The sequence below is a fragment of the Hypanus sabinus genome, chromosome 23 (assembly GCF_030144855.1).
Source record: "Hypanus sabinus isolate sHypSab1 chromosome 23, sHypSab1.hap1, whole genome shotgun sequence".
Classification (NCBI taxonomy): Eukaryota; Metazoa; Chordata; class Chondrichthyes; order Myliobatiformes; family Dasyatidae; genus Hypanus; species Hypanus sabinus.
The window spans coordinates 15,515,731-15,541,748 of NC_082728.1; the positions used below are offsets into that span (position 1 = coordinate 15,515,731).

The 26,018-nt window shown below is 44.1% G+C and overlaps 1 protein-coding gene across 2 annotated transcripts in view; it reads left to right on the forward strand.

The window, feature by feature from the left end:
- The window catches only part of map2k6 (mitogen-activated protein kinase kinase 6), a 135,864-nt gene that overhangs the window by 20,275 nt on the left and 89,571 nt on the right, over positions 1-26,018 (forward strand). Inside the window, exon 2 of one of the 2 annotated variants that reach the window (XM_059949054.1) lies at positions 17,037-17,106. In XM_059949054.1, coding sequence (XP_059805037.1) covers positions 17,037-17,106 — 70 coding nt within the window. The remainder of the gene's footprint in view (positions 1-17,036; positions 17,107-26,018) is intronic. The other variant, XM_059949055.1, reaches the window with a different exon arrangement.

Sequence of the window (26,018 nt, forward strand, 5' to 3'; positions counted from 1 at the left end):
AGTGGTGTCGCAACGACAACCTTGCACTCAACGTCAGGGAGACCGAGAAATTGATTGTGGAGTTTGGGAAGAGAAGTGGAGGGAACACACGCCAGTCCTCATCAGAGGATTAGCAGTGGAAGAAGTGAGCAGTTTCAAGTTCAGCATCTCTGAGGTCTGTCCTGAGCCCAACTCATTGGTTTAATTACAAAGAAGGTCCGGCAGCAGCTATATTTCATTACAAGTTTGAGGAGAACCGTTTTGTCACCAAAGAGAGTCGGAAATTTCTAGTGAAGTACTGTAGAGAGCATTTTAAGTGGTTGCATCACTGTCTGGTACGGAGGGGCCACTGCACAGGATCAGAAGAAGCTGCAGAAGGTTGTAAACTCAGCCAGCTCCGTCATGGGAACTGGCCTCCCCAGCGTCATCAAAAAGGTGATGCCTGAGAAAGATGGCCTCCATCATTGAGGGCACTCATCACCTAGTACATGCCCTCTTCTTATTGCTACCATCAAGGAGGAGTTACAGGAGCCAAAAGACACACACTCAACATTTCTTCCCCTCCACCATCAGATTTCTGAATGGACAATAAAACCATGAACCCATTTTAAAAAATATATGTATAGTGGCTGGTGATCAGATTAAGCCGTCTGTGTAGTATGTACATTTCTCCTAATTCTGCTTCAGTCTTCCTGTGGGCCCGAGTATTGGGAAGTAACTCATTACCAAGTGTACTTAACGTGCAGGCATGAAGTCTTTATTTACACTGTGGTTCGTGCTGGTGATCTCTGGCAGTGTGTGATACAAAGAGCTTCACAAACGAAATTTTTTTAAGCAAAAAAAAATTTGAAATGTCTTATCCTTTCAAAACTTCGAACAACAGGAAAACATCTGAGCCCAGAACTCCATCATTTTCTTTTCCTGCCTGTATACACAAGACTGTTTGCTTTACCTCAGTCATTTCCCTTTCCTTGCATTTGAACTAGTAAAGATACCTGATGTATGATATCTCCGACATTAATGAGCGCACATTAGCTTACACCCGTTTACATTTGGTGATATCTTTGCGATTTTTAAAAAAATATATATTTTGTTGGTTCCTGTTCCAGTTTTTTTTCCTCAGTCAAGTATCTGCCTTAATTTCCCTTTTCAGAAGTGTTCAGTAATATCCCAGACATTTCACGTTGCGTTTTGGACTTGCTCCTGTCTTTAAAGCCCAAACATCCTTCGGAATGAGTCGTCCGCAGGCTTTGAATCAGAAGTTCATTATGGGGAGGATAATGTAAAGTTTGAAGCTGATGATTCACACCTTCTGATACTATATGATAACAAAGTTCAAATGTCTTGAATCGGTGAGTTTTTCTCTCTCCAACTTATTTTAACTTCTCACTATATACACCGAGTGGTCACTTTATTAGGTACAGGAGTGGAACCTGGTATGTTCTTTAGCTGCTCTAGCCCATCCATTTCAAGGTTTGACATGTTGTGCATTCAGAGATGGTTCTCTGTACGCCACTGTTGTAACGTGTGGTTCTTTTAAGTTACTGTCGCCTTTCTGTCCGCTTGAGCCTGACTGGCTATTCTACTCTGACCTCTCTGATTAACGAGGCGTTTTTCGCCCGCAGAACTGTCACTCACTGGATATTTCTGTCTCTCACACCATTCTCTGTAAATTCTGGAGACTGCTGTGCGTGACAATCCCAGGAAGTCAGCAGTGTCTGAGATACTCAAGCCACCCCATCTGGCACCAGCAATCATTCCACAGTCAGTCACTTGGATCACATTTCTTCCCCACTCTGGTATTTGGTCTGAACAGCAGCTGACGGTTTTTGACCATGTCTGCATTTGAGTTGCTGCCATGTGATTGGCTGATTAGATATTTGCATTAATGAGCTACTGAAGTGAAAGTGGTCATGGTGTGCAGTACGTCCCCTGGTTTTGGTGTCTGATATTCAGATACCGTTTCATTCAGTAGTTCTGTTCTTGGGAAAGGGGCGGGGCAGGGAAAAGGTAGATAAATGGACATAAATATTTTATTGATGGCAAAGGAAATTAATTTCACAGTAGAATTACAAGTGCACAGATATACAAATAGTAGGAAAGTAAGAAAGAATTAAAAATAAGTTATCTTTTTAAAACTAGGATGTACAAGATTTACAGGTTTGCACTGATAAGATGGTAGTGCAAGAATTACCATGATATCATACAGTAATAGGTGCACACTCACACCATCCAGATAAGTGCTGGTGGTATTGCCAGGGTTTAACAGGAGGGTGTTATCACTTCCCCAGCTATAGGTTGACTCATTATCGAGCCCCATGGCGAGGGTAAGAATGACCTCATACAGCACTCTTTGGAGCAGCACAGTTGTCTTAGTCTATTACCAACAGTGCTCCTCTGTGCAGCCAAGGTGGCATGCAGAGGGTGAGAAACATTGTCCAGAATTGCCAGGATTTTCTGAAGGGTCCTTTGTTCTATCACAGCCTCTAGTATAGTGGTCGCCAATCCGTCGATCGCGATTGACTAGTTGATCTTTGAGACTTTCCCAGTTGATTCTGAAGAAAAAAAATACACAAATACCGTTGAGAGATTGTTTCCGGGTTGCGGGGTTTTAGTTCCGTTCTTTCTGGCCAGTGCGCATGCGTATAGCTCTCCCGCACTACACAGTGTAACTCAGTGGTCCACAACGTGAGGAAACAATATGAGTCAGCTGCAATTTTCCTCATTCCCTGTCAGCCCACTTTTGAACTTGAACCCACGCGAAGTCATCAGGCGACTAAACGCAGTGATACCCTCGCGCCAGAGTACACCCGCTCCCTGTTACACTCCTCACTCGGTCGGCTGCACTCCCCAGACTGTGACCGCCACGGTCCTGGTACAAGGACCTCCGTCCCTGAACTTGTCCTCTCAGCCAAGGCGTCTGGCGGCGGGCAGGAGGCTGAGTTCAGGCCTGGAGGTTGTCTAATGAGGCAATGAAGCCCTCAAAACTGCTTCAGCACCCTGAGTCCAAGCATCCTGCACTTAAAGACGAACCCGCTGAGTTTTCTCAGCGGAAAAAATGTCAGCAAGCGGGACAGAAGCCAAGAGCCACAAAAACTAGAATAGACTGGACATAAGGAACCTGCTTCTAGTATCGCTGTATTCTGGTCATGTTTAACACCCCCCCCCCTCCCGCCCCCGTCTGCCGGTCCACAAGAATATTATCAATATTAAACCGGTCCGCGGTGCAAAAAAAAGGGTGGGTACCCCTGGTGTTTGTATATTATTTCTACTTCCAGGTTGCGGGGTTTTTATTTCTGGTCTTTTCTGCCCTGGTGTGCATGCGTGTAACTAATTGATGTGGGGTCGATCTTGCCTTTTACTGAGGCTGAGGTAGGGGATCTTGGGCTTAAAAAGGTTGGTGACCAGTACTCTAGTATGTCCAATTTGGCTCCTATAACAGAGCTAGCCTTTCTAATCAGTTTATTGACCTTGTTGAACCATCTATGATGCCATTGCCACAGCACACCACCACATAGAAGATTGTACTGGCAACAACAGACTGGTAGAACAAGTGAAGGAGAGGTCTGCAAACTCCAAAGGACCTCAGTCTCCTCAGGAAGTAGAGGGGACTCTGGCTCTTCTGGTACACAGCCTCTGTTCTGGTGCTCCACTCACGTCTGTCATCCATGTGCATCCCCAGGTACTTCTAGGTCCTCAACCACATCCACGTCCTCACCATCAGTAGTAACGGAGCAGCGCAGGCTTGGTCTTCCTAAAGTCCATCACCATTTCCTTTGTCCTATTGATGTTGAGCTGCAGATGATTCAGCTTGCATCATTTGACAAAGTTCTCCACCAGGGTCCAGTATTCATTCTCCTGTCCTTGCTTTATACACCCAACTATTGCTGTGGAAGCTGAAATGAATTTTTTTTGTGGTAGGGAGGGTACATGGATGATTGGGGATAAGAATAACCTCTTTAGGCCCAAGAAGTAACAATTTGTAGATTAAAAAAAATATATATATTGATAATATCACATACCCAATTTTAGCTCCTATATTTGTGTTTTTTATGTGTCCTAAGTCAATAGATGTTGACTTCACCTTGCATTCATAGATTGAAAATAGTTTTGCAGTAATTATTAATGGGGATGCATTTGTAAATTATCCATCAGTCAATTGTTCTAAAATGGAGTAACTGGTCCACTTTTCCTGTGAATTTAATTTTGCCTCTGAATTACTGCATTGACAAAGCTAATAAGGTTTTTATTATTGATTTGTGCATTATTTTCTTTTTTTCTCTGGGCCAATGATTATACAAACCTAGTAAATGGTATAAGGTCATTAATTGGCCTGGAGCACGAACAGTGCAATGAGAAATTGAAGTCCAAAAAATAATCATTTTCTCAGTGTTAAAAATGATTAACAAATTAAATCGCCCCATTGTGATGTTCAATTACAGTATATTTAATTCTGCATGTGAAGCTTTGTTCAGAAAGTAAATTCTTTCTGTTTTCATTGATGTAGCCTTGAATGTTGAGTATTTCCAGCATTTTCTGCTTTTATTTCAGCTTTATATTAATTTGAATGAGGTTGTTGGAGTGGATTGCAGGTAGTACGACTTTGCAACACACAGCAGGCCAGGCAGCATCGATGGAGAAGAGCAAACAGTCGATATTTCAGGCTGAGACCCTTCATCAGCACTGGGGAAAATGGATGAGAAGTTAGAGCAAGAAGGTGGGGGTGGGGGGATGGGAGGAAGAAGTACTCGGTGGTAGGTGAGAGGGGGAGGGGTGAGGTGAAAGAGGTAAGGGCTCCAGATAGTCACTAAACAAAAAAAAAAAACCATGGAACTGTTGTGGAAGGAAAAGACATCACCCCCTCCCCTTCCACAAAAAAGAAACAAAAACTCACAAACCCCAAACCCCTCACCCCGTCCCTCGTTCAAAAACTAACAGATCGCCCATGTGGAAAATGGCAACTGGAACATCAAACCCCCAAGTCACCAACCCTGCTCCTTCGGGGGGGAAACTTATTGCTCCCATGGGGGGGGGGAGAAAAAACAGTGATAATAACATCAAACCTTCAACTCCCTCCCTCACACAAACAACTAACATATCGCCCATCCAGAAAACGGCAAGGACATCAAACTCCAACCAAGGAAGTAAACTGAAGGAGACCGATATGAACTACTGTCCCCACCACTAATCACATAAATCTTAGAACTTCAATCTTGCCCTTCGCAGGAGGGCCACAGATATGGGGCATTGAGCTCAGTTTGAACCAGTGGCAATTGAGCTAGAGCAGGGGTCGGCAACGTTTACCACTAAAAGAGCCAATATGGACCCATTTCCCACAGAAAAGAAAACACTGGGAGCCACAAAATGAAATAACACTGCATACAACGGTTTTTTTTGCCTTTATGCTATGTATAAACAAACTATAATGTGTTGCATTTTTGAAATTGATGAACTCCTGCAGAGAAAACGAAATTACATTTCTGCATGCAACAAAAACATTTTGAACTCCGAAAAAAAGACGTTGGGTTGAAGGTTACTACATAGGTAGCCTACCTTGGATCGAAGAATTAAAAGAAAGCGCGCACTGGCGGGTGTCAGGCATTGGCAGTTGTGATGTATATTAATAGCGATAAAAAACACGTTGTAGCGGTGTAGCGCTACACGCAGCGCTAAAATAAAGACTGCAGTCAAAGGTAACTTTATTCGAACTAAACAGCCTTGTTTTAAAGCCTCCCTCAACCCGTCCCCGTGGGCGCGGATGCTCCAAAAGACACGTACTCACAAACCCCCGTAGGCTATCTCCCTTAGTCGGAACGGTGGCTAATTGTGAGCCGGTTCGGATGTGCCAGGAAACGGTGTCTCCGCAAAGTTTTCATATTGTACAAGATCACCATAATCTTCAAATTTCGAATTACATTTCAAAAGCTAACAAACCACGGGGAGCCGCATCACAGAGATCAAAGAGCCGCATGTGGCTCTGGAGCCGCAGGTTGCCGACCTCTGAGCTAGAGGTTATTGTGGTCTCTAGAAACGTGAGGATGAGACTTGTCACCCATGATGCACCTCAGGAAAGCAATTTCTTTACATTTTGATTCCTTTCATTTGCTAATAAGTCACTAAACCAGTATTTTCTATCTTTTATATTTACTGGCCCAGCCACTTAGTGTTTTTTTACCTTTACCTCTCAGCCCATCATATGAGATGGGTAGTTCCTGATTTTTGAATGTGAACTGTTAATACTTACTTATTATTATTATTATTTTACTTGGCATAATGCACTTATTATTTAATTATCTTTGGTTTTATATTGCTATATTTCTAAACTGTTCTTGGTTGGTGCGACTGTAATGAAACCCAGTTTCCCTCGGGATCAGTAAAGTACGTCTGTCTGTCTGTCTGTCTGTCTAATTAAAAGTGTGTTTCCAGAATGGAGAGACGAGAAAACTGCAGATGCTAGAATTGCGAGCAGGAGAAAAGGGCTGATAGAAGATCTCAGCAGATCAGGGAGCATTCGACGAGGGAAAGAGGCAGTCAGCGTTTCGGTCCAGATCGAAGAAAAGTCTCGACCTGAAAAGCTGACTGTTCGTTTCCCTCCACTGATGAACCACTGAGCTCCTGTGGGAGCTCGTTTTATTTTGCTGCAATTCCAGAATGTTCTGTACACATAACACCAGGGTCGAGCAAATATCAGGCTTCCGTAAGACTTCTAGTAAACCTTTAGCAGAACTAATCAGCATTAATTTAGTTGTGCCTGGTTGTTATTTTCAAAAGAGATGGGAAGCATTAACACAAAATCAGCCTGCTGGCCATCTTTAAGTGTATAGCACTGAGACTAATTTAGCTCTTCCTGCAGTTTCAATTTCAATTTGGTTCCTCCTTTCTCCTGAGGATTATCGTCTTGTTCATTAGCGTGTCTCCTGTTGACTAAGGTAGCAAGTGTGTGTGTGTTCAGAGGCTCACTGGCTAATGGCTGCACTGTACATTTCACTGGACAGGCAGAAATGGGCAGTCTGTCATCTTCTCCTCATGCACCGGTTTGATCTCTGTTGAAACTTACTCAGTAACAGTCCTTTGACTTGACTTGGATCTTCCAGTCAGGGTTAAGACCACAAGTCATAGGAAGAGAGTTGGGCCATTCAGTCCATCAAATCTGCTCTGCCATTCAATCATGGCTGATTTACTTTCCCTCTCAACTCCATTCTCCTGCCTTCTTCCCATAACCTTTGACACTTACTAATCAAGAAACTATTAATCTCTACTCTAAATATATCCAGTGACTTGACCTCCAAAATTGTATGAAGTAATGAATTCCATAGATTCACCACCCTCTGGTTAAAGAAATTCCTCCTCAACTCTGTTCTAAAGAGACATCCTTCTATTTGGAGTCTGTGCCCTCTGGTCTTAGACTCTCCCACTATTGGAAATATCCTTGCCACGTCCACTCTATCTAGGCCTTTCAACATTTCGGTAGGTTTCAGTGAAATCCTTCCTCACTCTCTAAACATAAGAGAGTCTTCAGATGTTGGAAATCCAAAGCAACTCTCACAAAATGTGCAAGGAACTCAGCATTGTCAGGTAGACACTTCTACACTTCTAAAGTGCAAAATGACCTGCCCAATGCTGTCCAATGAATTCACGGGCTATCAAGCAGCAAGGAGTCCTGCTCTTCTATACCTTTCGGAGACTTGGACTGCTTTGAACAGGCACCTCCAGCTAACAGAGAGGTACCTCTAAAGCAAAACCCTCTAAATTCACTGGCAGGAGAAGCAGGTCAATGTCAGAATAACCTTTCACAGATCAGCACCCTGGCCCTGAGGTTTTAGTTACTGCTTCCATTGGGCAGGAAATTTTTTGTTCAGATGCTCAATGTCAGACTCCTGGAAAACAGACACACCATTCTGTCACATCGAGGAAGTATAGGAGGGAAGTGAGTCAAGTATGTTCTCGGAGCCTCCTTGAGAAAATGTGACTTTGTCATTGACTTGTGGCAATCCCAGGTCCACGATCGAACAGCGTAACGGAAGGATGACCATCAGCCGTTAATGTCTGGTTTGTTGCAGTGTCTCCTCACAATGTACAAAAGTTGCAGCGAACTATCAGGACAGCAGGGAATGTCAGTCTCTGCAATTTACCATCACTATAGGCCTTTATTTAGATCTACAGTGTAGAACATGCTCTGCTAGCCCGGCGACCCATCTGTCTAACTCCAGCATAACAACAGGTTAATTTACAGTGACCAATTAACCTACTTACCAAAATGTCTTTGGAGGAAGCCAGTGGACCTGGCGATAACCCACAGGCTTACGTGCAAACTTCTTGCAGTTAAATCGGAATTGAACTCTGATGCCCCAAGCTATAATAGCGTTGTGCTAACCTCTATGCCACCGTGGCACCAGTGGACTTGTGTGTGACTAGCACAAATATCCAGGCTGGAATAATCATTGTGAACAAGACCCACCCAACAAACTCCCTTTTCCAGAAGCTCCCTTCTGGAAAGCGCTGTGGGGCTGTTGAAGCAAAAACTTCACAAAGTTTCTGACCAGATTAACTGCTGAGGGGAAATCATTCTAGTTAATCCCTGCCCCACTCTTATCTCAGGCACTGCACTGCAAACACCTTAAGCAACTTCCTGTAATGCTGTTTACAAATACGTGCTGGTGTTAATGTATTTATGCACATTTTATTCCACATCTACACTAATAACATTTTTAGGTAATTCAAAGTACATTTATTATCCAAGTGTGTATACATTATACAACCTTGAGATTCGCCTCCTTACTGACAGCCACAAAACAAAGAAACTCTAAAGAACCCATAAAAAAGACTGTCAGGCACTCGTTGTGCAGAGAGAGAGAGAGAAACAAATCACGCAGATAATGAAATAAGCAAATAGCATTCAGAACAGAAGTGAGTCTACAGATGTTAAGCCTGGAGCAGGCCACGGCCTGAACTTCAGTTCTGTGCAGAGTTGAGCATATGTTGCAGAGCAGCAAGCAGAGCCGGACCGACCCTCGTCTTTGATCCATACACCCTGCCTTTGTGATCCATCTGGCTTGATGCTTAAATTGTCCAAACATCAGCTCATTCCTCGCACTGGGACCTGTCACGTCACTCTGGACCTGGACCTGGCTGCCACGTTTCAGCCCGTACCCAAGCTTTCAAACTTGGCCTGGCACTTGCATTGATCAAACCTTGCTCTTGGTTTAGTTGGACAGGCCATAAATCTGCCTCCCCTCTACTCCAATGTAGCTCTGCTCTGCACGCCCTGACTTGGCGTCAAATATGCCTCAACTTCAACCCTCGATGCAGCCTGACTTGGTGGTGTTAGTGTTATGCTAGCTGCTATGCTAGCAATTTGTGACCTTCAATATGATTTTTTTGGGTTTGGATGTTGAAATACAGATGTGTTGAAGTTCTATATTTATGAGGCCGAATTTGGGGTGCGTTTCTGTTCACCAACCTACAGGAATTAGCTTAACGCGTCTCTAACATGTCTCAATTTTTATTTATGTGTAGCCTTGTATTTATTTTCCTGTAAACGCCTGCAAGAAAATGAATCCATAGTTAGAATCTTGTGTCATGTATATTCTTTGATAACAAATGTACTCTGACTTTAACCCTTGTAGAATGTGATGAGGATGGGGGGTGGGAGATGGACTTCGTTGCTGGGCTTTCTTTCTATGGAGCTGGTGTTGAGGGACCAGGTGAAATAGGTGAGGTGAAATGGAGCACTGGAGATATTTGTAGCACCCTCTCTCCGCTGTTCTGGATTGTCGGATTGGAAGTGAGTTTATGGAATCCACAGGGATGATTTCATGTCCGTGCAGGTGTGGTTGTCCCTTACTGCATGGAAGAAACATACGATAGTATTGGAGGATGGAGAAGGGAATGGATGTCCTGTTACTTTACCGCATCGTCTGCGGAGCTGTGGCTGGTTTTCTATGTAGCAGTGCACTGTACAGGATGTGACTAAAGACGTTGATAGAGTCGTAGATGGAGTATATATGGATTTCAGCAAGGCATTCGATAAGGTATCCTATGCAAGGCTTATTGAGAAAGTAAGGAGGAATAGGATCCAAGGAGACACTGCTTTGTGGATCCAGAACTGGCTTGCCCACAGAAGGCAAAGAGTGGTTGTAGACGGGTCATATTGTGTATGGAGGTCGGTGACCAGTGGTGTGCCTCAGGGATTTGTTCTGGGACCCTTACTCTAAGTGATTTTTATAAATAACCTGGATGAGGAAGTGGAGGGATAGTTTAGTAAATTTGCTAATGAACAAAGGTTGGGGGTGTTGTGGATAGTGTGGAGGGCTGTCAGAGGTTACAGCGGGACATTGATAGGATGCAAAACTGGGCTGAGAAGTGGCTGATGGTGTTCAACACAGATAAGTGTGAGGAGGTTCATTTTGGTAGTGTGGAGGATCAGAGGGATCTTGGGGTCTGAGCCCATAGGACACTCAAAGCTGCTGTGCAGGTTGACTCCGTGGTTAAGAAGGCATAACGTGCATTGGCCTTCATCAACCATGGGATTGAGTTTAAGAGCTGAGAGGTAATGTTACAGCTGTATAGGACCCTGGTCAGACCCCACTTGGAGTACTGTGCTCAGCTCTGGTCACCTCACTACAGGAAGGATGTGGAAACTATAGAAAGGGTGCAGAGGATGTTGCCTGGATTGGGGAGCATGCCTTATGAGAATCAGTTGAGTGAACTCTGCCATTTTGCCTTGGAGCGACGGAGGATGAGAGGTGACCTGATAGAGGTGTACAAGATAATGAGAGGCATTGATCGTGTGGATAGTCAGAGGCTTTTTCCCGGGACTGAAATGGCTAGCACAAGAGGGCATAGTTATAAAGTGCTTGGAAGTAGGTACAGAGGAGATGTCAGGGTAAGTTTTTTATGCTGAGAGTGGGTGAGTGCGTGGAATGGAAGTAGGAGATGTCAGGGTAAGTTTTTTATGCTGAGAGTGGGTGAGTGCGTGGAATGGGCTGCCGGTGGCGGTGGAAACAATAAGTCTTTTAAGAGACTCCTGAATGGATACATGGAGCTTAGGAAAATAGAGGGCTATGGGTAAGCCTAGTTCTAAGGTTAAAGACATGTTTGGCACAGCTTTGAGGGCTGAAGGGCCTGTATTGTGCTGTAGGTTTTCTATATTTCTATGTATGGTTGGCAGCTGTTCAGTCACTTCCAAAAAACGAATACCTGAAGTAATAGAGAGAAAAATGTGAGGACAGATAACCCTATTGCATTATTTGATTGTTTTAAATTGTAAACCACTTCCTAACCACAGGAATAAGAGGAAGCAAGAGTAACTGGCTTGTAAGTTCAAATGATTGAGTTATTGTTTTACTGCAGTGTACTGATACAGGCATGTTTAACATGAAGCATTTCATTTCTTAAAAATAATTTAACCAAATATTGGTTAGTAACCAATTTTTTTTAAAGCTAGGTGAATATGTATTGTTGACTTGGCTGTGTTTGAGGACATAAATGGTCAGACATTTACTTAAATATCGAATTGCCTAATTGTCAGACTTGTTTCATGGGAGCATGGTCAGTAGGCGGCACTGTAGCGTAGTGGTTAGCGCAATACCTTATGGTCCCAGTGACCCTGAGTTCGGTTCCCGCCACTGCCTGTGAGGGGTTTGTACATTCTCCCTGGGGTTGCATGGGTTTCCTCTGGGTGCTCTGGTTTCCTCCCGCAGTCCAAAGACGTAGCGATTAGTAGGCTGATGAATCATTGCAAATTGTTCTGTGACTAGGCTAGGGTTGAATTGGAGGTTGCTGGGTGTTGCAGTTCAAAGCGCTGGAATGGCCTATGTACCTCATAAATTTAGTTTACAGTGAAAGCAGAAAATGTTGGAAATAGGCAGCAGGTCAGGCTGCATCCATGGAGAGAGAAGTAGATATAAAACTTCAGGTTGATAACCTTCACCGGCCTGAAATACTAACTCTGGTTCTCTCTTCACAGATGCTGTCCGTTGTACTGAATATTTTCGTAATTTTTGGTTTTTATTTCTGTTCCCAAAAGTATTATTACCAATCTGTGTGGATTGGTAATAACATCTCCTGGCTGGCGGGCAGCAGGGGTGTGTGCTTAACCCACTGCTCTACTTTCTCTGTACCCATGACTGTGTGAATAGGCATAGCTCAAATGCCATGTTTAAATTTGCTGATGATACAGCCATTGTTGACAGAATCTCGGATGGAGATGAGAAGGCGTACAGGAGTGAGATATACCGGCTGGTTGAGTGGTGTTGCAGCAACAATCTTGCATTCAACGTCAGTAAGGGCAAAGAGCTGATTGAGGACTTCAGAAAGGGTAACATGAGGGAACACAAACCAATCCTCACAGAGGGTACAGAAGTGGAGAGAGTGAGCGGCTTCCAGTTCCTGGGTGTTAGTATCTCTGAGGATCTAACCTGGTCTCAACGTATTGATGAAACTATAAAGGCGGTAAGACGGAGCTATATTTCATTAGGAGTTTGAGGAGGTTTGGTTTGTCATCTAAAACACTCAAACTTCTACAGATGTACTGAGGAGAGCATTCTGACTGGCTGCATCACTGTTTTTGTGCACAGGATTGAAATAAGCTAGAGAAAGTTGTAAATATTAGCTTCATCTTGAGTACTAGCCCCCATCGTATCCAATATATCTTCAAGGAGCAATGCCTTGGAAAGGCGTCGTCCATTTCTTAGAACCCCCATCACTCAGAGCACGTCCTCTTCTCCTTGCTACCTTTAGGAGGGAGATACAGAAGCCTGAAGGCACACACAGCGATTCAGGAACAGCTTCTTCCTTTCTGCCATCCGATTCCTAAATGGACTTGGAAGCCACGAACACTACCTCGCTTTTACTATTTCTGGTTTTGCACTATTTTTAATGTAACTCTTTAATATACATATGCTCAATGTAAATAATCCGTAGGTTTCCATAAATGAAGTGAAGCATTTTATGTTTCACGAAATCCGTAACACATTTTATTGAACTCCAAAACCTGCACACAAAAGTGCGCTAAAAATCTTGCACATAATTACGTCATCACATCAGACCAGCCTCTTAAAGTGAAACCCCAACTCAATGTCGGTGGTTGTGAATTCTGTACATTTCTCCCAATTACGTTCCCCTACACAAGGCCCCCCCCAGAATTCACTAAAACCGGCATTGCAAGCCTGTCTGGGGCTCTGTGTCCCTGGATGGAGGAACAGCAGGAGCATCTGGCTCGTCCAGAGGTGCGTTGACACGCCAGGGGCACGATGGCGGAATACTCCCGGTCTTGGTGGGCCGGTTTAAGGGGATCTTTTGCAGTGCGTTCGGGTTTACTCCTCTTATCTATGACAAAAGTCTTTTCTCTCCGTTCCAGAATGCAGAACGGGACGTCGTGAGGGGGCCTAAGGGGATGTTGGTGTGTGTCATGGTGGACGAAAACAGATGAGACAGAACGTAGGTCGGCGGGTGCCCAGGAATGCTGCACGCCAGGATGGGAGGTGGGAATAGGTGAAAAGGAGTTGAACTTACTGAGGAGGGCGGAATGCTGTTCAGAGGCTGACCAGGCAGTTGTGGTGTCAAGAATGAAATCGCCTGGCGCTCGTAACAGCTGCCGGTGTACCACATCGGCCACGGATGACTGCAGGTCCTCCTTTGGAGCCGTTCTGAACCCTGGCTGGACCCATGGGAGCTGATCACATCAACACTCATTAGTCATGGAAGCTCTCGGGGAGGCCTTAAAGGAGGGGTGCCAAGCTGAGCAGCCCAGGTGCTGATGACCGCCCGAGCCACATCTGGGGCTGTTGTCGAGGCTAGAGGGAGCACCTCTGATCACCTGGTGGTACAGCCCACCGTGGTAAGAATCTGGGGAGCAAAAGGATTTGAGGGTGTGTACACTACCTGGGTGGCATCAAGCATTGCTCACCATGAAACATACTCCCCCACGTTTACTTTTCTCAGGTTTTTAAACCCGTCCGTGTCCATCCAAATATTTGTGTATTTGGTCCCTTAAAATACATTCCAATAACTTACCCACAACTGATGTCAGACTCACCAGTCTATAATTTCCTGGTTTAGTTCTTGAGCCCTCCGTCGGTTAGAGCTGACCGTGCTCTCTAGGTATGTAGCCTGGGCAATGATGTCCCGATGCGCTGTCTCTGTCGAAACTGTAAGGCAGTCGACACTTCCTAGCGTTCCTACCAAAGCGAGCACGGTAAAAGCACAGGCCCCCCCCGTTGTGTGTATTGCAGCTGTGAACATTCTTTTGTTGGGGGCCCTGCTGACCGGGCTTATTGAGGTAGGGAAAGGAGGAACGATGCACCGCTGCCTAGCTATGTGTAGACTATCAGCCATTTTGGCAAGCTGCCTATAGTCCATCACGGGTGCATTAGCGAGGGCTACGTGAACGGGATCAGGTATTTGCTGCTTGAAGAGTTCTTTTAAAAATAAATCAAGGATATTGATTGCCCAGGAGAGAGACAGCATGTGGTCCAGTAGCTCTGAAGGGCTACCATTGCTGAGACTGGGTAAGCAGAGCGACTGTTTGGCACACTCAGACTCCAGTATTCCCAAAGTTTGTAAAAGGTGAGTATTCGGCGATCGGTATTTATCGTGTGCAGGCAGGCGTTCAAGCAGCCTCGCCACTCTCGCCGCTGAGTGACACAGCCACATAGAAATATTTGCTGTTGTCAGTGGAGATTTCTCACAGAGTGAATTGGGCCTCAGCTTGTACGAACCAAATGACGGCATTTTTGCTCCCAAAGCTCTGGCAGTTTCAAAGCGACAGCATTGGCCGACGTGTTCAGTAACTCTGGAATTGTCCCAGAGTGTCGGGGCCACTGATGTAGGTTTCCGCAAGTAAAACAAAGTGAGGTGTTTTATGTTGCTAGGTTAGTTGGTCACAGGGCTGTAATCAGTCAGAAAGGGGTTGTGGGGCCGGAAGGGTCTGTCTCTAAATAAATAAAAATACAAAATGAAACTTCTCTGCTTATGGAAATATTTTCAGTTGTTGTATCCTGAGTTGCTACCGGCTCGACGTAACAGGGACAAAGGCTTGCATGTGTTCAGCAGCTTTCCAACTGGATCAGGTTTGAAGTGTACGTTCGTGCGGTGAGTGTTCAGACCTTGAACATATTTTCTGTCTTAAACTAAAAGCACTTGAAGCTGCAGTTTCAGCTTCTCCAGACGGACTGTAAATTCTGCATTTTCTCTCAATTTCATTGGAAGTTATACAAGTGGCAGATGATAGGAGAGGACCATGCCTTTGATCGGCAGTACTAAACATATACAAGGTTTGTCGTTATAGGTTTGTACGGCATGGAAACAGGTTCTTCAGCCCAGTCCCTTCTGGACATTTATTTCCAATGAAGTCCACTTTAATTATTTTAGGTTTAGTTGTAAAAGGAGCTTATGTTGAAATTGTGTAAGACTTTTGGTGAGGTCAGATTTTTTTAAATTCTGTTCAGCTCTGGGTACCTACCTACAGGAAAGCTAATCGATATTGTTAGATACATGGGTTATAACCAAAGGAAAAAATGGCTGGAATGCAGGAATTAAATAAGATAGTACAGGTGGCCCCCGTTTTTCGAATGTTTGCTTTACGACAGCTCGCTGTTACGAAAGACCTACATTAGTACCTTTTCTCGCTAACCAAAGAGGATTTTGGCTTTTATGAAAAAAAGACGCCCGCTTTATATGTGTGTTTACCCTGAGAAAGACTACCATGACTGTGAAGCCTTGTGCGGGCAGTTGTATGCGCGTATGTGTACCTGCCGATTTAAAAAAAAATTATTCTCCTAATTGATTTTGGCTCGCTGTCTTCCCGATTTTGATAAGTGAAACTACATCTTACATACAATATTTCTACTTTATATTGGCTGTATATTTATCATATCATTCCTGCTTTTACTATATGTTTGTGTTATTTTAGGTTTTATGTTTTATTTGGTAGGTTATTTTTTGGGTCTGGGAATGCTCAAAAATTTTTCCCATGTAAGTTAATGGTAATTGCTTTTTCGCTTTACAACATTTTGGCTTACAAATGGTTTCACAGGAATGCTCTACCTCCGGATAGTGGGGGAAACCTGTACTTTATTCTCTGGAGTTTAGGAGAATGATGGCAGCTCTTACAGAGTTAATACAATATTAGAAACACAGAAAAACCTACAGCACAATACAGGCCCTTCGGCCCACAATGCTGTGCTGAACATGCGCTTACTTTTGAAATTACCTAGTGTTACCCATAGCCCTCTATCTTTTTTTAAGGGGTACAGATAGGATGAATGAATGCAGGTTTTTCACTCTCACGCTGGTTGTGACTAGAACGAGAGGCCATTGAAAAGGTGACATTTAAAGGGAATCTGTGGGAGAACTTCACTCAGAGGGTGGTTTGATGTGTAGAATGAGCTAAAGTGGAATCAGAATTGGGTTTAATATCACTGGTGTACGTCGTGAAATTTGTAATGCGGTACAAAATACAAACATTAAATTAAGGTGAGAAATCTATACATTATACGTTAAATAAGCAGTGCAGAAGGAGAAAAGGGAAGTGCTAGATGCAGGTTTAATTGCAACATCTAAGAGAATTTTGCCAGGTGGTTGGGAGAGGTATAGAGGGCTACGGTCTTGGTGCGGGTAAATTAGACTAACAGTTCAGCACAGACTAAATGGGCCAAAGGGCCTGTTTCTGTGCTATTGTGCTCTATGACTAAGCAAGGAAAATGCACTGACAATTAAACAAAGTTGTTAAGCCTGGTAATTTTTTTACTTATGCTTGTCCAATATTTGGGAGAGGTATATGGTGGATTTCCTTCCCCCCCCCCCCCACCGGCATTCTCATCTATTTTGGGTCTTTGGTGATTGGTGGCTGCTGCACTGCCTGCTCAAGGCAACAGTCACCAAGGCAAGGGTGAATTCTCCAGAGCACATAAACTGTGAATTCCAGGAGTCCGGAGAATTCCCAGGTACGCCTACAATGTTACCGCAAAAGCAGCTGTGTTGGTAGGGCCTGAGAGAAGTAAATATGCAAGACAGCAGCTGATTCTCCCCCCTCTCTGTCTTAATTTGTGTCTCAGCAGGTAAGAAAAAGAACCGAGGGCTGAAGTTATCAAAGGAGGTTTTCGAGCAGCCACAGGCAAGTCCCACGTAAGTAACTGGCCAATCACAGTTATTTGAAGTTGGCGACGGGGAGGGAGTTGGGGTAAGGTTGCTCACTTCTGGACCGGACTGCGCGGGTTCACTCAATGGAGTGTAGAAATGAGGTGGAAGGTAATCCCTGGTAAAGAGAGAATGGGATCATCGCTTGATAATTTACAGATCTACCGGGTAACGGCACTGAACTGAGTGATAGTACAGAACCAGGACCTTCAGCAAAGTTCCCTCTAATTTGTAATGACCAGTGTACGCAAAAATCCTGCGCCGTGCAATTTTATTTTGCCCAGTGACAACAACATGGGCTCACTGAATAATTTCTACAATAAAAACAGTATAAATAAATCAGTTCTAAAATCTGCAGACAAATCATCGCAAACTCCACATTGTCAGAAACCGGAAGATGAAATGTGACCAGGGTACGATCGTGAAATACACTTAACGTGCCAACGAGGAAGAGAGTGACAACCTTTTGTGCGCAGTTTAAATTCCTATGTGTACTAGTAGCAAAAGACGTGAATGTTGCCCTTCAGCCCATCTAGTCTGTGCTGAACTGTTATTGTGCCTAGTCCCATTGACCCACACCTGGATCATAGACCCTCCCATTCATGTTTGTTAGCCAAGTTTCAGTTCCATTTTAACTTGCACCTACCACTTCCACTGGCAGCTCATTCCACACTCGCACCACCACCTGAGTGAAGACGATCCTCCTTCTGTTCCTCTTAAATATTTCATCTTTCACCCTAAATCTTTTAGCTTTCGTCTCATCCAACCTCAGTGGAGAAAGCCTGCTTGCATTTCCCTTAAATATTTTATACCTCTGTATAAGCACTGTGCAAAAGTCATAGGCCTATTTCATTATTTAGAATGTAGAACATAGAAGACCTACAACACCATACTGGCCCTTCAGCCCTCAAAGCTGTGCCGAACATGTCCTTACCTTCGATTCACCTAGGCTTACCCATAGCCTTCTATTTTTCTAAGCTCTATGTAGCTGTCCAGGGGTTTATTAAAAGACCCTACTATTTCCGCCGCCATTGGCAGCCCATTCCATGCACTCACCACTCTCTGCTTAAAAAAAACACCTGACATCTCCTCTGTACCTACTTCCAAGCACCTTAAAACTATGCCCTCTCGTGCCAGCCATTTCAGCCTTGGGAGAAAGCCTCTGACTAACCACATGATCAATGCTTCTGTTTATCCGTCAGGATACAGTATGGATCAGGCTCTACTGGCCTCTGGGCCGCACCACCCAGCAGCCCCCGACTTAACCCCAGCCTAGTCAGTTTATAATGACCAGTTGAAGTACCAACTGACATGTTTTTGGACTGGGGGAGGGAACCAGGGCACCTGGAAGAAACCCAGTGGTCACAGGGAGAACATACAAACTCCTTACAGGCAGCAGCGGGATCTTAGGCCAGATTCACTACCCTCCGGCTAAAGACACGCTTCCTCATTTCCATTCTAAAGGAGCGTCCTTCTACTCAGAGTTCAAAGTAAATTTATTATCAAAGTACAGGTGGCCCCCGCTTTTCGAATGTTTGCTTTACGACAGCTCGCTGTTACGAAAGACCTACATTAGTACCTGTTTTCGCTAACCAAAGAGGATTTTCGCTTTTACGAAAAAAATTTGCCGGCTTTATACATGCGTTTACTCCGAGAAAGACTAACATGACTGTGAAGCCTTATGCGGGCAGTTATTTGCGTATGCGTGTACATGCCGATTTTTTTTTCCTCCAGATCGATTTTGGCTTGCTGCCTTCCCGAGTTTGATAAGAGAAACTACACCGTACCTACAATATCTCTACTTTATATAGGGTGTAAATTTATCATATCATTCCTGCTTTTATTATATGTTAGTGTTATTTTAGGTTTTATGTGTTACTTGCTTTGATTTGGCAGGTTATTTTTTGGGTCTGGGAATGCTCAAAAATTTTTCCCATATAAATTAATGGTAATTGCTCCAATTTACGACATTTTGGCTTATGAAAGGTTACATAGAAACACACTACCTTTGGATTGCGGGTGGAACCTGTATGTATCTGTCAACATATACTGCCCTGAAATTCATTTTCTTGCAGTTATTCACAGTAGAACAAAGGTATACGATGGAGTCAATGGAAAAACTACACACAAAGACTGACAAACAAAAATTCTGAGGCTGAATACCCCAGACAGTTTTATAAAGCAACACCATTGCTTCCTGACCGTTCAGTTCAGTGCCATGGCTAATGAAGTGGAACATGGCTTGTGTCTCCTTTACCAACCGCACAATGTGTGGCCGCTATCAGGGAGCTATAGGCTTGGACCTCAAGCTCCCTCTGTACGTCCCTTATCCCTGAGACTTGTTCATTCTCCTAACTCCTTGACCATTCTCCGGTGAGGAGCAGCACCACTTTGCTCCAAGAGGCGTGGCGAGCTGTTTGACAGCATAGCTACTCGCTTGTATCGGCGGCTGCACACGCAATTTACCAGAAGAGCTCAGCTGTGTCAGGCAGCATCCCGTCGACGTTTCCAGCTGAGACCTTTCCTCAGGTCTGGAAAGGAAGGGGGCAGAAACCAGATTAATGAGCTGGGGTGGGGGGAGAGAGGAATGAGGAAGGAGTCAAGATGGCAGCTGATAGATGAGGGGGAAGTTGCGTTGGTGGGGGGAGGGGAGGAATGAAGTCAGAAGCTGGGAGGTGATAGGTAGAAGAAGTAAAGAGCTGAAGGTGAAGGAATCTGATTGGACAGGACAGTGGACCATGAGAGGGAGGTGATAGGTAGAAGAGGTAAAGGGCTGAAGGTGAAGGAATCTGATTGGACAGGACAGTGGACCATGAGAGGGAGGTGATAGGTAGAAGAGGTAAAGGGCTGAAGGTGAAGGAATCTGATTGGACAGGACAGTGGACCATGAGAGGGAGGGTTTCAGCATTGGCAGAGTTTCCTGTGTCTGTCATTTTTACTCAACCTACTTAAGATTCATTGTGTGCTTTTTAAGTTGCATATTAGAATGTACAATTGGTGGTTAAAGAAAATTGTTGTAACCCTCCCGTTAGACGTGGAGGATGAGGAAAGTCGTGAGCTGTGATTCATAATTTTGGTGGTGGGGGGATCCATTCCTACAGTGACTATGGGCCTACCTGTGCTCAGCAATGAGGTGCAGGTTTGCGGGAAGTTGGCGCAGTGTTGCCACAGTTCACGCTGCTGCCTCTGTAGCTGCAGTGAGCCTGGTTCAATCCCGACCTCAGACGTTGTTAGCGTCCGCTCTCTGTGAGGTGGTGCCAGTTTGCCTTGGACGCTGTGGTTGCCTCCCCACGTCCCAAGACCGAGCAGCTGGATCAGGAGATGCCAGGAACAGCCGACACCGGGGATCTGGAGCAATGAGCCGTCCGCTGGAGGAATGCAGCGGGTCGAGCAGCATCCTGTGGGAGGGGAAGTGATGTGCTGACATCTAGGGTCGAAACTTTGCATCAGGACTGGTCGTTTGGTTGCTTTAATGTGCCCCAAGTGTGGGTGGGTGGCAGGGTAATCGGGAAGGGGGGAAGGGCAGTTAATAGGCATCCAAGGGAACATGGGTTACAGGAATTAAAGATGACGCCTGGCCTGCTGGGGGGCTGGTATAGACTTGATGACTTGAATGGCAGCATATTAAGTATGTGAGTGTGTCATGTTCTAAAAGAGGGAAAGCACCAAAATCTCAGGAGGAGATGCCACAACTCGAGTGGGGTCTGTTTTTCTAGAGTTGTGTTAGAGGGGGAGTTTCTTTACTCAGAGAGTGGTAGCTGTGTGGAACGAGCTTCCAGTGGAAGTGGTAGAGGCAGGTTCGGTATTGTCATTTAAAGTAAAATTGGATAGGTATATGGGCAGGAAAGGAATGGAGGGTTATGGGCTGAGTGCGCGATGGTGGGACTAGGTGAGAGTAAGCGTTCGGCACAGACTAGAAGGGCTGAGACGGCCTGTTTCTGTGCTGTTATGTTTATATGGTTTTGAATGAATTGGAAAACTGACATCTGCTTGGATGTTGCAGAGGGATGGTCTTTATTCCTGGAGCGAGTCCAGTCACCCTGTGTGTCTTGGAGGATAATCATATCAGGAAAAACGCATGGTATGTTTTCTCTGTGTATGTGGGAAAGTGAAGAGGAGCACAGCCCGAAGTCCATCCTATCACTGAGTCGAGGCATTTTCCCCCACTGAGGTTGTGTGGAGACTGGAACTGAAGGTCATAGGTTAAGGGGGAAAAGTGAAATGTTTGAGGGGAACATGAGGGAGAACTTCTTCACTCAGAGGGTGGTGAGAGCGTGGAACGAGCTGCCAACTCAAATGGTGAGTGTGTATTTGATTCCAACAGTTTGAGAGAAATTTGGATAGGGACATCAATGAGAGGGCTCTGACAGCTATGGTGCAGGTGCAGGTGGATGGGAGGAGGCAGATTTACAGTTCGGCAAGGGCCAGATGGGCTGAAGGGCCTGTCCTGTGCTGTAGTACTCTGTGACTCTCAGATTATTTTGGGCTGTAGGTACAAGTAGTTGGTGAGAAAGATGCCATTAAGCCAGAGATTGCTAACTGAATCCCAGAGTGTATAACTGGTCAAAGTAGAATCAATCTGTGCCTTCTGAAAGGGACTTGAGAGTAATTAGCAGAGCTCTGGAGAATGGGACTCATGGGATTGCTCTGCTAGCAGGTGGTAAGTGGGTTGAATGGCCTCGTGATGTGCTATGATAGAACTGTACAGTCGGCCCTCCGTGTCCACAGTTTCCGCATCCGTGGTTTCAACCAACCGCGGATAGAAAATACTCCGGGGGGGGGGGGGGGGGAATGTTCCAGAAAGTTCCAAAAAGCAAAACTTGAATTTGCCATGTGCCGAGCACTACGCTGAATCCACGCAAATGAAGTGATGTGCAGGCATACCCTGCTGTAGCCTCTTGCCATCTCACAGATCCTCAGTCTCTCTCCAGCACTCGTTGTTTGAGCGTCGTTCATGTTGCGTCATGTTCATTCGCTGCTTGTGAGCGAGAGGAAGGAGTTTAAGGCTAGTAAGGGATGGCTGTCTGGCTAATGTAAAGCGCTATAGCCTCAAGAACTTAAAGATTGCAGGAGAATCGGCATCGGCTGATGCCCAGGCAGTATCAGCATTCCCAAGAGAGCCAGGATGGTTGTGTCTGTACTGAATATGTACGGACTTTTTTTTCTTGTCATTATTTCCTAAACAATACAGTATAGCCACTATTTGCATAGCATTTACATTGTATTGGGTATTATAAGTAATCTAGAGATGATTTAAAGTATACGGGAAGATGTGAGTAGGTTATATGCAAATACTACGCCATTTTATATAAGGACTTGAGCATCTGCGGGGGGTCCCGGAACCAATTCCCCGCGGATACTGAGGGATAACTACTTTATTTTTAAATAAAGTTGCTGAGTATGTAAAATGACAAATGCACATCATGAGCAGTTCATGCACACGTGCTCTTGTACACTGTATGTACCACAGCACTTGTATATTTCACTTGTTATAATGTGTTATGTACCCGTAACTGGGTCACTTACCAGCAAAGATAGAGAGGTCTGTTGAAGTCTGATGGTACTATTTTTAACAGTATTTATTGATAAAAATACACAAAAATAATATCAATGCAAACATACAGATAAAATACGTCGTCAATACTAAATCTAAAAGCGTGGGTATAATAATAGTCAATAAGAAATAGCTCTATCGTTGTCTAGGGGCTAATGTATTGTCTTTCTTTCTAAATCTTTTTATTAATATTAGTAATATGGACAGAATACAGATGATATATTGATAAAGAAATTACCAACATACACATTCCATTACATATAAAAAAAAACATACATAATAGTTACAATATAAATGAGTTTACCAAGACATAAGCCATAAGATATATGTATGGACATATTAAATCTAAATATTTCATAATGTATAATATAAAAAAAACAGAAAAAAGAAAGAAAAATAAACAAAAAAAATTTATATAATGCAAAACTAACTAATCTAATCTAATAACTATAACTAATAAGTAATATAAAAGAAAGAAAAACAAACAAAAGAGAAGGAGAAAAAAAAAGTGGGCTGTTTATAATATCTCACAAAAATAAGTATTCATCAATGCCGTCACTTCCGGTCCTCTCAACATACATAAGCTAAAAGCTAGGAAATCAAATGTACTTGGCACAGGGTCATATTACATCATATGAAAATGTTGAATAAATGGTCTCCATAACTTTTCAAATTTAATAGAAGTCTCAAAAGTACCACTTCTAATTTTTTCTAAATTTAAACATAACATAGTTTGAGAGAACCAATTAAATACAGTGGGAGGATCAATTTCTTTCCAATTCAACAATATAGATCTTCTAGCCATCAGAGTTAGAAATGCAATCATTCGACGGGCTGAAGAAGATAAATGCTGTGAATCTAACATTGGTAAACCAAAAATTGCGGTAATAGGATGAGGTTGTAAATCAATATTCAAAACCGCAGAAATAATATCAAAAATATCTTTCCAATATTTCTCCAAAAATGAACACGACCAAAACATGTGAGTTAAAGACGCAATTTCAGAATGACATCTATCACAAATAGGACTTATATGAGAGTAAAAATGAGCTAATTTATCCTTGGACATATGGGCCCTATGTACAACCTTAAATTGTATTAGTGAATGTTTGGCACATAATGATGATGTATTAACTAATTGAAGAATTCTATCCCAATTCTCACTAGAAATACTAAAACTAAGCTCTCTTTCCCAATCCTGTTTAGTCTTATAAAGGGGCTCTGAACGTATCTTCATAATTATATTATAAAGTTTTGAAATAAGCCCTTTTTGAAAAGGGTCTAATTCAAATAAACTCTCCAAAGTATCTGAAGGCACAAAATTTGGAAACGTAGAGAGTACAGAACTTAAAAAATGTCTAATCTGTAAATATCTAAAAAAATGAAATCTCGGCAAGTTATATCTGTTGGATAATTGTTCAAAAGACATGAAACAATTATCTAAAAATAAATCAGAAAATCTTAGTAATCCCTTAGTTTTCCAAGCTGAATAAGCTTGTATTGTCCGATGGAAATAGAAAAGTCACTTTAGTTCATTCAAGCTGCAGCTTTCTGGTTTGAGAGAAAGACGGGTTAAAACTTGCCCATTCCTTTTATGATGTCAATCCTTCGAGATTCGTTGGGAGTTGATTTCCCCGTTGTTAGCTAAAAACCGTTCTTCCGTGGTCAAGGCCCACCGATTCCGGGCAAATGGAAAAGTGGCCTTCCCACCGGCTTTCGCTATTACGGGATCGCTAGCGTTTCTTCTGGTGCGTCTGAGGGGCTGTTCCCACAGACCCTCTTTTATCCTGACTCACAGGGTCTCAGATGTCAGTCAGATTGGGATGATGCAATCTCTCCACCAACCCCCCCCTCGGTTCATTGCCTGGGGCTTCGATGCATTGTACCGGATTCAATACACAATTCCGTCTCCAGGAGACAATAGCCGGTATCAATGGTTCTGCCTCTCGGAGGCCAGGACACATTCCAGCTCTTTGTGGATTCTGCATGTCTTTCTCTCATTTCCTGGGTCTCCTGAACTGACTTAATAGTGATCTTGCGATTCTCACAAAGGAGGGGGCTACCCCCGCACCCTTCGGCCCCTCAGAGCTGTGGTACATTCGTAACAAATGTCATTAGTAGGTACCTGTAGTTCAGATATTTAGATCCCTGTGATTTTTCATCAGATAAAACTTCTATCAGAATTCCCCAACATCTTGAAAACTTTTATATTCTGACTACTGTGGACTATCCTCCTAATGAAAGCACTGTCAATTTGATTCCTGTCCCCCATACCTGCTCTTTGTTGTTATCATGTAAGACATTAGGCCATTTGGCTCATTAAGTCTGCTCTGCCATTCCATCATGGATGATTTATTATACCACTCAACCCCATTCTCCTGCCATTTCCCTGTACCCTTTGACACCCTTATTAACTGAGAACCTATCAATCTCCACTTTAAATATACCCAATGACTTGTTGTTCACCACTCTCTGGCTAAAGGAATTCCTCCTCATCCCTGTTGCAAAGGGAAGTCCTTGTATTCTGAGAATACGTACACAATGCTGGAAGAACTCAGCAGGTCAGGCAGCATCCGTGAGAAAAGAGTAGCCAACGTTTCGGGCCGAGACCCTTCATCAGGAATGGGGGGGAAGGGAGGGCCGAAGCCCAGTAATAGAGATAGGGGAGGGGGAAGGCCTAGAGGTGCCAGGTGGAGAACTAATCAGAGGAAAGATAAAGGGGGGAGGGGATAAGCATGAAAGAACTGTAGAGATAAAGAAGCAGAAAGTTGAAAGGGGAGAGAGGCAGAGAGGGACCTGGGATAGGGGGAGGGGGAGGGAATTACCGGAAATTGGAGAATTCAATGTTCATACCACCAAGCTGGAGGCTACCCAGATGGTAGATGAGGTGTTGCTTCTCCAACCTGAGTTTGGCCTCATCATGGCAGTAGAAGAGGCCATGTATGGACATATCTAGATAGGAATGAGAGGCAGATTTGAAGTGGGTGGCAACTGGGAGGTCCTATCTATTATTCCTCACTCAGGTTGGAGGAGCAACACATCATCTACCATCTGGGTAGCCTCCAGCCTGGTGGTATGAACACTGAATTCTCCAATGTCCGGTAATTCCCTCCCCCTCCCCCTCCCCCTATCCCAGGTCCCTCTCTGCCTCTCTCCCCTTTCAACTTTCTGCTTCTTTATCTCTACAGTTCTTTCATGTTTATCCCCTTCCCCCCTTTATCTTTCCACTGATTGGTTTTCAATCTGGCGCCTCTAGGCCCTCCCCCCTCCCCTATCTCTATTACTGGGCTTCGGCCCTCTCTTCCTCCCTCCCCCATTCCTGATGAAGGGTCTCGGCTCGAAACAT